This window comes from Leptodactylus fuscus, chromosome 1 (genome assembly GCF_031893055.1).
Source record: "Leptodactylus fuscus isolate aLepFus1 chromosome 1, aLepFus1.hap2, whole genome shotgun sequence".
NCBI lineage: Eukaryota > Metazoa > Chordata > Amphibia > Anura > Leptodactylidae > Leptodactylus > Leptodactylus fuscus.
Window position 1 is genome coordinate 252996168 of NC_134265.1, and position 15509 is coordinate 253011676.

Here is a 15509-nt window from a genome sequence, read left to right on the forward strand (position 1 = left end):
TCTTTTTGGACGCCATGCATAACGCCTTTTTTTTTATAACCAAACAACTCAATCTTTGTTTTCAAAATGAAGTTGGCTTTTCCAAATGTGCTTTTTCATACCTCAGGCAACTCTATTTGTGGCGTACGTGCAGAAACGGCTTCTTTCTCATCACTCTCCCATACAGCTTCTCCTTGTGCAAAGTGCGCTGTATTGCTGACTGATGCACAGTGACACCATCTGCAGCAAGATGATGCTGCAGCTCTTTGGAGGTGGTCTGTGGATTGTCCTTGACTGTTCTCACCATTCTTCTTCTCTGCCTTTCTGATATTTTTCTTGGCCTGCCACTTCTGGGCTTAACAAGAACTGTCCCTGTGGTCTTCCATTTCCTTACTATGTTCCTCACAGTGGAAACTGACAGGTTAAATCTCTGAGAATGTTTTGTATCCTTCCCCTGAACAACTATGTTGAACAATCTTTGTTTCCAGATCATTTGAGAGCGGGCTGTCCATGTTCGGCGACCATCTAACTTAACTGAACTTGAATTGTTTTGTAGAAAGAAATGGTCCAAAATACCTTCATCCAGGATCCAGGAACTGATTAAAAGCTACAGGAAGCAACTAGAGGCTGTTATCTTTGCAAAAGGAGGATGTACTAAATATTAATGTCACTTTTCTGTTGAGGTGCCCATATTTTTGCACCGGTCAAATTTTGGTTTAATGCATATTGCGCATTTTCTGTTAGTACAATAAACCTCATTTCAATCCTGAAATATTACTGTGTCCATCAGTTATTAGATATATCAAACTGAAATGGCTGTTGCAAACACCAAAATATTTAGAACTAAAAATGATTAAGATTAATAGGGGTGCCCAAACTTTTTCATAGGACTGTATATATATATATATATATATATATATATATATATATATATATATATATATATATATATATATATATATATATATATATACACATACACATACACACACACACTATCTGCATATTTGGGTTAGAAAACTCAGATTATATTCAAAATGAGGATGGATTTTAATATTACCAATGATGATAGACACATTTGTGGTTTTGATGTATATATATATATATATATATATATATATATATATATATATATATATATATATATATAGTTTGTCCAGGAGTTTAAAGCCTGGGGATCTCTTTCACTGTCAATTAAGGATAAGGTGGACTTAATAAAAATGATATGCTAGAACATTCTAATAGGCTACTTCAGGGGGCCTTTTTCACAGGTTGAAATCCCATATGCTTGGTTTTATTTGGGGGGCCTTCAGAGAAATGTATAGCTCTTTCTACCTGCATTTTAAAGAAGCCAAAACTATCAACAACCATCAGCTATGTTTCCGTGAAGACAAAAACATCAAAACCACAAATGTGTCTATCATCATTGGTAATATTAAAATCCATCCTCATTTTGAATATAATCTGAGTTTTCTAACCCAAATGTGCAGATAGTGGATGAAATACAATATTTTGTGCTAGAGGGCAGAGTTGACTAATCCTATCATTATGTCTCAGTTAAATTATTCTCTTGTCTTCTGCAATTGTTCATAATGACAAACTCACCACTATTCAGTGATCCGTGGTCAAACAGTCATTGTACCAATAAACACAAATGGAAACACAAATCTAGAAACAATGGGAATTAATGAGAATTCTCAATCTCAAAAGTAAATTTTAGACACCCAAAAGAAATTGCACATTTTACATAGCAACCGTCTATCTAGCATTGAAATTCTTAATTTGCCACATTATGGATGGGTTTGAATACAGCACTAGTCTTCATCAACAGACCAGGGAAATGCATATACATATACACAGGGATTTTTTTTATACAACCGCCTTTGGCCACATTGGAACCAGATCCCAGCAAAAATAAAAATGATAGCCTTTCCTAAACATAAAAATGTTCCTACTTGCCTATAGTAGAGAGCCTAATCAGCATATTGTGTGCTGAAACTATCCTTCTTGGGCTATCGCTGCGGTAGAGAAAAATAATAAATTGTGCAAAACCTAATAGAACAGCACCCATTAAAGGATACAAAAAACTAGAGTTGGTATAGGTGGTGAAAGGTCCCCTTTAAACCCTTAATGACCATGCCTGCAAAAGCCTGAAAAAGGTCTTTTCGTGAAAATAACCATGTTATTTGCAGACATTTAAACATATTAAACCGGTTTGCAAATACAAATATTTAACATTTTATTTATATACTGACAGACTTTTGTCTTGGTAAGTTACTACTATGAATGCAGTAACCTTCCATGGTCTGGCACTTGTCAAAAGCTCATAAATAATTCCCTTATTATTGTCTGGTCTTTTTGTAGAGGAAAACAGAAACAGGCAGAGACGGCACATGCATGAGAAGATAACCCTAAAACAATAGGGAAATCATGTGCTCTTGCATTCATGGTTGTATCCATTGGCAACCCTATCGAGAGAAAAGACTGTTACCACTAAGATGGTTAGAAAAAAAAACTTTAAAACTATGCAGATTAATTATTTATATAAAAAAATGTAACTTAATTGCCTAAAAATTTAAATATGGTTATGTTTATGGGAAAAACCCTTTAATATAATTCAAACTACTTGAGACACAAAACATAAAAAATATATAATTTTATTAATAAATATCACATAAGACAATACAATACGTAAACAAACAGGGGAGACACATGGGGAAAAAGGGTAAATTTCCCCGTTAAATCGCAGAGGAGTACCATAACCCTCCCACCGGCAATCACACAGAGTATACCCCCAACTATAGAAGATAATAGAAGGATACTAAGAAAAAAGTCACAAGAATCACAAAAAGGGAATATATTCCCTAATATAGACTGAATACCTAATATTACACACCAAACATAGGTAAGAGGACTAGATATCACATGTCCACTAACCATATAGTACAATCAATAAAAATAGAAGGTGGTAAATAGGTAAAAAAGTGTACCCCAATAAGGTCACCCTTAATACATACCCGTAGGTACCGACATGTTTCCTATGATCCAAAGTAACAAATGAAGGTAGCAATAGGGGGAGCTCGGTCTGAGGCCGGTGGGACTGTAAGAAACGCCTGACGCGCGTTTCGCCCGCACTCGGCTTCGTCAGGAGGAGCCTCCTGACGAAGCCGAGTGCGGGCGAAACGCGCGTCAGGCGTTTCTTACAGTCCCACCGGCCTCAGACCGAGCTCCCCCTATTGCTACCTTCATTTGTTACTTTGGATCATAGGAAACATGTCGGTACCTACGGGTATGTATTAAGGGTGACCTTATTGGGGTACACTTTTTTACCTATTTACCACCTTCTATTTTTATTGATTGTACTATATGGTTAGTGGACATGTGATATCTAGTCCTCTTACCTATGTTTGGTGTGTAATATTAGGTATTCAGTCTATATTAGGGAATATATTCCCTTTTTGTGATTCTTGTGACTTTTTTCTTAGTATCCTTCTATTATCTTCTATAGTTGGGGGTATACTCTGTGTGATTGCCGGTGGGAGGGTTATGGTACTCCTCTGCGATTTAACGGGGAAATTTACCCTTTTTCCCCATGTGTCTCCCCTGTTTGTTTACGTATTGTATTGTCTTATGTGATATTTATTAATAAAATTATATATTTTTTATGTTTTGTGTCTCAAGTAGTTTGAATTATATTCTGTATTTGTTTTGAGGCCAGTTTGTTCTATTCTGCTGGGTTCTAGTTTTTGGTTTTCAAAAACCCTTTAATGCCAAGGCCCCACGTTGCCGAAATGCAGCTATTCTTGTTGAAGATTTTGTATTTACTAATTGATATTTTCACAGGTCTTTATTTTGTAAAAAAAAAAAAAAAAAAAAAAAGAAGAAAAGTTTACTTTTTTGTTTCTAATTTATAGTGCTTATTTGTTTCAAATTTATAAATTGACAACAGGGAAGAACTCTTCGCTTTAGGAACCGAAGTGATTCGCATGGTTGTATCCTACTCACAATATAGCGCTAATTCAGAATTATGTAATTTGAAAAGAAGATGACAAAAGCTGAATAAAAAACTGTATTACTTCTGTTCTATTGTGTCTTGTATGTCAATTTTTTTTTAGCATATATGGGTTTGTCCAAAAAAATTGCAACTTTTTTCTTATTTACACTACCCTCACCAATTTTCTAAAAGGAAGTGTGGCAAGGGATATGAAGTGGGTTAGGCCACCTGCCCCACCAGATTTATGATCATTTACGCCATATCCAAAATTGTCAGTGCAGACACATGGCCCAGCTGAGGGTGTGCCTGATTAATGGGGAGGCAAGCGCTTATCAAAAATCAGGCATATCCTCCACCAGCATAGGAGATATGAAAATGCTAATCTTCATAAATCTTTCCCACAGAATTTGTGTCTATATTTAGTGCAAATTGTGCTACAAAAGCCAGAAATAGATTCAAAATGAATGGGAATATAAGGGAAGGACATATACTCCCTGCTGTTTAAAAAAAAAACTGTCAGGAATGGATTAAAATAAAAAAGCAGCAAAATCTGCACCAGAAACATCAAAAACTCAATGCATGTATCCAACCTTAATGCAGCCAAAAATGTTGCTGCATATTTTGGACTTGCATCATGTGATGTAAAAAGAAAGTGGGAGGTCATTATCAGGTTAAAACCACTTGCCTAATATAGTGTAAGACCCCTTTGCGTCACCAAAATAGATCTGAACTGTCAATTCATGGACTTATAGACCTCTTAACATGTTCTGGATCATAGGGCACCAAGAAGATGGCAACAGGTCCTTCAAGTATGTCTCTTTACTGGATAGAAATCTAGGGAATTTGGAGGCCAAGCCATCACATTGTGCTCTTTATGTTCCTTTTAAAAACCATTTAAAAACAATTATTTACAGTGTGGTGAGACGCATTATAATATTGAAAGAGGCAATTTTCCCTTATGGAAAAAATATAAAGCTGCATTTAGGTAGTTACTACATGCCAAATTAACATCTATACGAATGTCGCATGGCTTCCAAAAAGAGAACATTGTCCAGAGCATCACAATGACTCAAGTCAGGTTGCCCTCTTCATATAATTGATCTTGGTGCTTCTTAGATAAGCAATGCAGATGCTTAAATAACATAAAAGAAAACCGAATTCATCAACCAGGCCACTTCCTTCTATTTATCTATAGGTTAATTCTAATGCTCTTGTACCCATTATAGGTGCCATCAGTGCAGGTGAGTGACCAAAGATCTGTAGGCAGATTATCAAAAGCAACACATGGATTGTTTTTTTCCCCCATAGTAGACCTTAGTGCCATCTCTTTTTCCATACATGCGATGCAGAACTTCACACATAGCAAAAAAAAAAAACTGATTTATCAGACCAGGCCTTTTTCTTCCATAGTTAATTTCTGATGCTCAAACACCCACTGTAGGTGCTATGGGCAGTGGTCAGAATGGTGGGCATGTTGTTTTAATATTCCTGCTGCAAATACACATGCCCAAACATACACTTACAGTTCATAATATTAAAGTCAAACTAAATACACAGGCTATTGGAAATATGTGAAAGGCAAAAACAGAAGCCATGAAAATTAATTGTTAATAAAGGACATAAAGCTCATTTAAAGAGTTCAGTCTATGGTCTTGTAGAACCTTTCGTTGTGTTTTTGGGCTATTAGCAAACTGCTCAGTTTCTCTAAAATTCAGGTCAATCCTATTAATGTTATAAACGTGAAAGTTTGTGAGTTTGTGGGTTTGTGAGTTTGTGTGTTTGGATGTTTGTTGCTCAATCACCGAAAAACCGCTCCACCGATTTGGCTCAAATTTTCCACAAACATAGCTAATACACCCGATTGCGCAATAGGCTACTTTTCGTTACAATAACGCACATACGTTTTTCCCAAGACCCACACAAACATCCAACTCACACCACCATCTCTGCAATTTCACACACTTTGGACCATAGCAAGCCACAAAACTGCACATTCGCCTCTACAACCTAGCCCCTAACCACACACAATCACATTCACATCCACCTTACACAGCAACACCCGACACACTGGCTCCAGGCCGCAACACTCCCCGACGCCACTGCCACTTCCCTGCTGTTTTCTGTTGATGATCTATCCACCCACCCGACGCTGGTAAGTACACGTACGATTCTTGCATTGCCAGGACCTCTGGCCTGTATACTACGCAGGACCGACACCTTACGCTCCATAATAATCTTCCCCATCTCCCTCCGTAGCCTGTCTATCTACTTAGCCTCCTCAACACACCTCACACTAACTGGCACCGCACTTCACCCTCTTAGTATGGCCCATGCCGCTGATGTTCCTATACCAACCGCCCGCCATAGCCGCCACTTATTGGCATAGCACCGCTGACTTCATTTCTACTGGTTGGGCTCTGTTTCCGGCACATGCCATTCCATTACGGCGCATGCCAGCGCTTTCGCTGTAGCAGGTGCCCGGGAGCCGCACGACCCACATAGCCTGCTTAACCCCCGTGATGTCCCCCACTGCTGCTCACATTCCCTACTCCGCCGCCTTTTCTGAGCTGTACCGCGGCGAGCCGTACACCCGACATACCCTGCTCAACCCCCATCATGTCCCCCCATCATGTCCCCCATTGTTGGCCACATTCCCTCCTCCGCCGCCTTCTCTCAACTGTACGGCGCCTCCGGTCTGTCCCCCGCTGCGCGTAGGCATCTTCCTCCTGATCTCTGCCGCCTACACTGAGCTACGCTGCCACCGGCAGGTTACTATAGCAACCGCCGGGTCTCCCACGCCTCACACTCAGTTGAGTCTGTCCAGGCTGCTGCAGGCTATGCTACATAGCCTGCAATAGCACTGACACAATTAGGCAATGCATTGCAATACATTAGTATTGCAATGCATTGCATTCTTTAGCACACCCCCTGCTGTTCTCCAACCCTATTGTTTTGCAAGCTGCTGCATGCAGCCTACAAAACTCATTCACATTGTTTAACACACCATCTAAATGTATTAGCATTGTCACACATGACATTGCTACTTAGACCCCCTGGGGTTCAAGACCCCTAGGAGGTCTCATCAGTGCGTTATCAGTGCGGTCACATGCGGTCACTCTGGAACACAACAGAGAAATTCAGTCCTAAATTTGCCCCTGATGATTCTTGATGTGAAGAAACGCAGCGTTGGGCAGACAGCATAGGGTGTTTACATAGGAGTTAGCTTCATGTCCATCATAGCTATACTGATAGCATACAGGTCAGCTCGGCTCATAAGGTTCTTCCATAGTTTGCCAGATCCCGTTGGCGTTGCATTAGGCCAGTAACCTCGGGGGAGGCAGGCAGGCTTTGGAGAGCCTTTATTACTATCCATATTGAGCAGAGCATTATGCATACCTGGCTATCAGTTTATCTGACATGTACTTATGACAACTGAAAGGGAGTGAGGTTACTAGTATATTAGGGATATTTATCTATCCTATACTGACAAGGTTTGTCCTACATTCCCAGTAGATATAGCTACTCCACTATATTCATTATATATGTCAACACTGTGTCTTTCATCTCATTGGGCATATGATACCTTTTTTTTTTCTTATAAATGGTGACCGATATAGTGATCCATTATTTTACTATTTCACTTATTGTGAGTTTTTAACAAATTAAAATAAAAGTGAAGTTTTTTTTTTTTTTTTTCTTCTAGAAATTATTTGTCAGTGAATTGGTTTTGTATCTAGAAGTATCAGCATCTTTGGAATTCAGTGATTTGAGGTCTCATAAATGCAACACACAATCCAAAAATTAAGAAAGAATGAAAAAAAAAAAGTGAATCACACACATCTTACCTAGCCCCGACTCCAAAATCAGCCACTGTACAACGGCGAAACAATATTACACCTCCACGCACTGACACAATTATGCAATGCATTGTAATACTTTACTATTCCAACGCATTGCATTACTCAGCACACCCCATGCTCTTCATATCCCAGACCTTTTACACACTACTAAAACCTTGCCCGCAACTGTATTTACACACTTCTACAATCACCGCAGACGAAGTCGCGGGTACCAGCTAGTATTAGAATAAATATGACCTGTACTCGATATGCTACGTTTGACCAAACCACAATATATCACTCCATTCCATACAAGGGCTGCTCAACTGAGAAACAACAGTTGTTAACCCAGTTTTCCTAGATTCTGGTTGGTGAGAAGATCAGCTCAGAGAAACACAAAATATATTTGTTAAGTGACTTAGCTAAGAAAATTTTTGCATATCAGGTTAAACCCTGAGAGAAGAAAAGTGTTTTCTTCAAAGCAAATAAGCAAATTAGGAAAGACATCTTCTTTCATGAGTGCCGGGAACAAAGAGAAATGAAATAGTGCATTTTCTCTGATCAAAAGAAAGAAAGGTTTCCAGAAAAGTTAAAGAGAATATACACCAGTAGTCACAGCCGGCATTGACCTCATTAGACTTTGTGCACAAAACATTTATCCAATTGCATTTAGGTTAATACACTGGAACATAAGATGTTGCCACAGTAACAGCTGCTTTACATAGATGGCAGACAATAACTGAAGTGTCAATTGTATTTTATTAGGAAGGAAAATACATACAGTATCCTGTCCCTCTGACCTCTCTCCCTTACACTGGCAGCAATGTAAAACCATAACACATTACTAAACATTACCACTTTCTGAAGCATATCACTGGACATTTCGTAGGTCAAGAAGGGACATATAAATAGAGATGGGTTATGAATGAAGTGGCATTCGCATAAGGGTTTTGTTTTTGTGCCATTCATTGCATTTAATTTCATTTTGTGGGTCTGGACAGGTACTGCCATATCAAATTCATATAGTTTTTGTTATGCTTTAATACCTTTAAAAAAAACAAAAACTTTTTTTATATTTCTGATCATGGAACTGTGTAAGGGCTTTTTGGTACAATTATCATACCAAAAATTACAGCCAGCATCTATTGCAAATGTCACCACAATATGGCTCCTGAACGTGTTCAATATTGCTCTAGAGCACGTCCAACTCAGGTATAGTGGCTGTCGGTAAGGGGTTAAAAGTGTCATCTAAAAACTAAATATCTTCTGTAAGATACAGGACCTCATTTTGCCTTGGGTGCACGTTAAAATAGCCCCATCCGGAGTGAGAAACCCATTTGAGAAAGTAGGTAGGATCAGTTACACATTAAAGACCTGCCTGGGGATGTGGGGCCAGGCTTAATTCGTTTTAGTTAAACCTGAATGCCATCTTTGGTCGTACAATAGGAGTTGCAGCTAAAATTGCCATGTAGTCCTAGCCCCTAAACAGGTCTCACGTAACTCATCCTATTTAAATTCTAGGAAGGGTTTCTGAAACAGATTGGTGGCCATTTTAATTTACTATAGTTATACCATCCCACTTCCCACTGCAGGGCACACAAGCTCCTCTTGCTAACAAAGTATATAGTAATGTGTTACCCCGCCGGCAAAGTCAGCGTCACAGGTGCTTCCATTCATTTCTAATGGTGCGTGCTGTTCGGATCAGCTGATCCGAACAGTGTTCGTTCATCTCTAGTAATTACCAATAGCTCTTCACAGTCAGAATGATATTCTTGACAATCTAGCTGGGAATGTCCCTCCTGACAGTACTATCCATAGTTCTATACAGTCAGAGGGGGCCATCATGGCTGAGCGGTAAGGAACGCCTCCTCAGTCTTCCATCGCAGTGCCAGTGCAGTTTCTGGCACTGAACCCATGGCATGATAGGGCTTCATTATTCAGCACATTAAAATATATAATATCAGCTTCAGACTACAATTGAAAGTAGCATGAGGCAGATTTGATAAGTTTTCGTTTCCACTTTCTCAAAAGACCGAGAGACCATCAACTAAAATCCGCGGTCACCATAGACTATAATGGGGTTCGTCGTGTTTCTGCTGGTTGTAATCTGAAGCTGATGGAGAAAAAAGTCCTATGTGCAGGACTTTTCTCTGCAATGGTCGTACACAGAATCTGCAGAGACTCCAAAGCAGATGTGAACCTAGCCTTAGTTACAAAATTCTAATTAAATAATTGTTTGTTGGATCCAGTAAATTCTGGTTTGTGAATTAGGTTACATGAATGTTTGGGAAGAAAGATATTCATAATGAACTGTTTAATGACAAATTATTCTTATGGGATTCCTAAATTTTAATTGTGCACATATAAAGCGTTCCCGTTCCCCATCTCGATAAATTGGACGTAGTTAGATATAACAGTTCTTCACTCTCTCTATTCTTATACAGAATGCCCTCAAACCATCAGGGGAAGATTAATTATTTAGGCATTTACCATGCTTTACTGCCTGTAGTAATATTTATTTAACAAAAGGTGTAGCACCGGAGCTACAGTCAACTTCACTAGAGAATAATAAGTCTAAAACTAACCGATTGGAAAGCAACTGCATTGTTCCATAATTGACTGACTGCTGCCAGAGGTCCCCTGCCAACCATCCTGAACCGAGCTAATTGGTAGTATGGTCCAATGGAAAGAATAATGTGTGATAGTGTTTAATGTAAAACCTGATACAAATCCATAAATCTTTCATTTCGACTGACATTACAAATTACTTACCTGTAAAAATAAGAGCACCCTCTAACTGTGTTGTGAGTGAAATGTTCTTGGCTTTTCTCATTACCAAAGTCTTCCAGGGGATCTGACCACAAAATATCACACATGGGTCCGTATGCAGGGGGTTCTTTAAAGCGATCTAACTGAGTAAAGCAAAACAACAACAATATTTAATGCCATTTCTCAAATAACTGAAATTAATATACATATAACAAAATAGAAGTTAGGGAGCTTTCACACGGAGTTACTCTGTGCTCATTCTGAATGTTAAAAAACACGTTCAGAATGAGCGCGTAAAAAGCAGCTCCCATTGACTTGAATGGGAGCCAGCATACGTGCTCTCCCCATTGAAATCAATGGGAGGCTTCTTTCCCTATTGCTTTCAATGTATTGCGCGCAAAATACATTGAAAGCAATAGGGAAAGAAGCCTCCCATTGATTTCAATGGGGAGTGCAACTATGCCGGCTCCCATTCAAGTCAATGGGAGCTGCTTTGTACGCGCTCATTCTGAACGTGTTTTTACGATCAGAATGAGCGCAGCGTAACTCCGTGTGAAGGCTCCCTTAAAGTCCTGTGAGGAGGTGACAGGGAGAGTGCTGAAGTCCAGATATATCAGCCCCACGTTTCTGACATATGTGAGGTCCAGGGCAGATCTGGAGTAGGCCTCAGCCCTGGTGTAGATCCTTTTCTCATTACTGGGCCAGAAATGGCTGCAGCTCCTGCATTCCAGTGCAGCTCCATGGAATGAAAGGAGGTGTGTGGTTCTGTCCTGTAACCCTGAGTCCGGTGAGACAATATTGCACTTGCTTTGTTCGTGTGGCTGGAAGCAAGCCACACATAGTTAGGTTATCAGTTCTGTTTAGTTAGGTGCTCATATGAGCAGGATTTTACTTTGTTTTTGCCTGAAGTTAAGGGCTAGTTCACATGGGGGCAAAGAGGCGGATTTTGACAGCGGATTTCGCTTCAAAATTCGTCCCTTTACAACAGTGGTCTATGTAGACTGCTAGCTTTTTTTTTCTGCTAGCAGAAAAAAAAGAAGCGACATGACCTTTCTTCAGGCGTTTTCCGCCTGAAGGAAGCAATAGAAGTGAATGGGAGGTAAAAACGCACTTTTTTTTTTTTTTTTTAAGAAAACCGCGCGGAAAAAAACGTGACACGTTTTTTTCAGCCCATTCACTTTACGGGAGGGGAAAACAGCCTGGTGTTTTTTGAGGTGGTTTTTACAAAAAAATGCTCCATAAAAAAAAAAAAAGCTACAAAAAGTGTGGCAAGGTCCAAAAAAAGCTTCCTAATTAGGAAGCGTTTTTTTCCGGTGCCAAAATAAGCCACATGTAATTTACTTGTGAACTAAGCCTAAGGCTGTATTTTGTTTTGCTCATTTTGTGCCTGAAATCATTGTCTATTTATTTTCCTGATTTTTTCTAAATAAACCAGTTTGCTGCATATTTTGTGTCCCTGTCTTGACTGTTTGCGTCGGCACCACTGCTTCTACCAAGCTAACTTTCCGCCAGTTCCTATACAGAATTAGGCCCCAGGAACAGGACTGTGTACAGTGTACAAGTCAGTGAAAACAGAACAGATAGCACATGGATTAGAATATGTGCATCATACATGACTTTCTCTGATAATATGCGGAAAATACAACCCTGTTTACATCCAATTCAACACACAGTAAACACCAAAAAAAGTGCAAATAAATCACCGCTACAACCAAAACATTAGGGAGTATGAATCATGAAAAAAAATGATGCACGGAACAAACCTTGGACCAATAGGCAATGGATATGGAAAAAAATGGCATAAAATTCCAACATCATAAAAAATTTAAATATAACTTTTAATTCATATTTGTAAAAAAGACAATAAAAATTCCAAATGACCAGGATCCAAGATAAGATAAGATAGTAAATTAGCTTGCGTGTTTCAGGGTAGGCATGTACGCTAAATTACAGTACTATCTTATCCTTGTTGCTTAGATCCTTGTCATTTGGAATTTTTATTGTCTTTTTTTACAAATATGAATTAAAAGTTATATTTTAATTTTTTATGATGTTGGAATTTTATGGCATTTTTTCCAAACACCAGAAAAGCTTCTTAAATATATGCATCAAACAGAGATCTGTGAGAGATACCATACTGAGACATGAGTCATCCTGAAGCCAAGGGGATCCTCTTTAGACCTCTAGCCGACTAATGAAGGTCTATGGATATGGTCAGGCATGTAATGTATGGCATCAGCTTTTCCCTACATAAAGACTAGAAGAGATCACAAATGTGCTGCTAACACAGCCTAACATGAGTCACTTCAGTTAAATGAGTCTAGAAGTCCAATCATACAGGAGTTGTGCATGTTGTCTAGTGGAGAATCCCTTCTGATCAAGGTACATCAAGCTATCCCAGCATATGATCCATGTTGTTTTTGGGACAGCTCATTTCCTCCCAGTACAATCCCCAAGCCCAGCCCTCTGTCTGGGCTTCGGCAAACTCCAGCAAGCACAATGCGCCCTTACTGCGCATGCGTGTGATATCACAGTACTCCTCGGATGTGCTTGACAGAGTTTGTGAAAACAGGAGATCAGACAGAGGGCTGGGCTTGAGGTTTGCGCTGGGAGGACCTACATGGCCTGTATAGCCTTACAGCTAAATTGCATATATTTAAAAGTTGTTTTTTTTTTCTTCATTTTTTATGGTAATGGACCTGCAGACAAAGGAAAACAAAACAGCTTGGGAAACTGCATACAATGGCAAGGTAAAGTACTGTTTGTATTTTATGAGGCAATTTCATGCTGACAGACCCCCTTTAACATTTGTGGAAGGGGGAGACATTGTGCACTGACTCTCTACTGTCACATACATGGGGATCTCAAGTCTGATCTCAAGTGACACACATATGCCTTGATAGAGACTATTGAATGGGCAGTGGTCATTGTCTCCAGTAATATATCCTTTGAACTAATTTTCATTGTCTGAAGTGTTTTTAATTTAGTGCAGAGGGGATACTAAAAACCTTGGGAAAACTTTTCATAAAACTACATTACAGCTGACTTGTCACATTGATTCATACATCTATCAAACTGGCTAATCCAGTCAGGAAGTAAAATAAAACGTAAATAATTCAGCGATGAAACGGTGAAATTTTAGCCCAGGGCTTAATATTATTTGAGGGGAATGAAGTGATATTTCATCGCCTTGACGTTCAATTAAAAAGAAGAAAACTTTCATTAGAAAGATGCATTCAGAGATTCAGCTTCAAATGTGTATCATAAAATATGCAATACTGAGCTAGAATTCCAAACTTATTTTAGGCTTGTAAATTATTCATGGTTTTGTAACTGAAATACGCAAGAATGAAATAATGTGTTGATAAATATGCAGATTGTGTTTCAAAAAGTCAGACAGACTTATTACTAAATGCATATTCCATACAAAAACTTAATGACTCCTAGTAAATATGCAATTAAGCATGGAATCCCAGGAAAAGAAACAAAGAGCTAAAGAAACAATATGCGACAGATATTTCTCACATAACCAGATAACAGTCAGTTTGGACAACTGAAAATACCTTTTTTTTTTTTTTTTTTTTTTTAGGAGACAATTCATGATTTCAACAGTGTTGCTGCCATGCCATGTAGTTTGATGAAACTTAAGTGCAACTCCCATTTCTTTTTGCTATTGTGTTTTTTGGTAATAAACTTAACCTATCTAACTTACTTTTAATAGAAAACAGGCTGTAAAGTTTCCACTGGAAATGCTCTAAACATTGCCAGGGAGAGTATATACTATACAGCAGGTAACATTTACCAAAGGGAGAAAGGTCAATTCAAACGGCTGAATCTCTGGGTAATATAAAACCTAAAAATGGTTTTGGTATCAAATGAAAATGGAGGTTCTCAGATGTCAGGTGTCAGTAGTAGCTATAAGAAAAATGGAGGTATCACTAGACACAACTGAATTTTATATGGCGTGTGAACCAAATTTTTTTTTAATTTTTTTAATTTTCTCTCTGCTAGGCAGAGAGAAAAGTCCACCTAATGTGTCCTGTGGCAGTGGTCAAATCTTCCCAGATCCTCTTGTACACAGGTTAGCGGAGTTATTTCTATCTTACAGGCCAGTCAGCAAGAACCAGTCTATTAGAAGTCACTTCTCATTAGCATTCAACATTAAGTGGACATTCTATGAGGGGGTTTAAGAAAACACCAAGGGGAGCTGTAACAAGTATGTGAAAGCAATATCCAGACACAGCAGATATTGTAAAGGATTCCACATGAAAAACTTGAGGCAGCCAAAGCAGTAGATCTGGAGCACAAGGGGGGGAACATTTAGTTCAGACGTAAATAAAGTGTGGCTTATTTTGGCACCGGAAAAAAAAGGAATTAGGAAGCTTTTTTTTTTTTTTACCCTGCCAGGCTTTTTTTTGAGCTTTTTATTGTAAAAACAGCTTCCAAAAAAGCCAGGCTGTTTTCCCCTCCCTTAAAGTGAATGGGCTGAAAAAACAGGTAGCGTTTTTTTCTGTGCGTTTTTTTGCAAAAAAAAAGTGTTGTTTATTTTTGCAAAAAAACGTGCAGAAAAAAAACTATAGCTGTTTTTTCAGCCCATTCACTTCTATTGCTTTCTTCAGGTGGAAAACACCTGAAGAAAGGTCATGTCGCCTCTTTTTCTGCTAGCAGGAAAAAAAAAGCTAGCTGTTCACATAGGGCTCCATTGTAAAGGGGCTGATTTTGAAGCGAAATCCGCTGTCAAAATCATCCTCTTTGCCCCTGTGTGAACTAGTTCTTATTAAGGGCTAGTTCAGACGTGGGGCACCCGCGCAAGTTTTGACACAGAGAGAGACGCGGCGAGCCGCGACTCTCTCTGGTCAAAACCCGTCTGCCACGACCATCGCGGTCGCGGCTTTCCCCTCCTATGTCGGCTCAAATGAATGAGCCGA

At 39.0% G+C, this 15509-nt stretch overlaps 1 protein-coding gene across 5 annotated transcripts in view; it reads right to left on the bottom strand.

Annotated features, from left to right (window-relative positions):
* Window positions 1–15509, bottom strand: part of PPP3CA (protein phosphatase 3 catalytic subunit alpha) — a 166057-nt gene that overhangs the window by 29252 nt on the left and 121296 nt on the right. For all 5 annotated transcript variants that reach the window (XM_075285715.1, XM_075285708.1, XM_075285732.1 and 2 more), the window contains exon 6: window positions 10585–10724. In XM_075285715.1, coding sequence (XP_075141816.1) covers window positions 10585–10724 — 140 coding nt within the window. The remainder of the gene's footprint in view (window positions 1–10584; window positions 10725–15509) is intronic.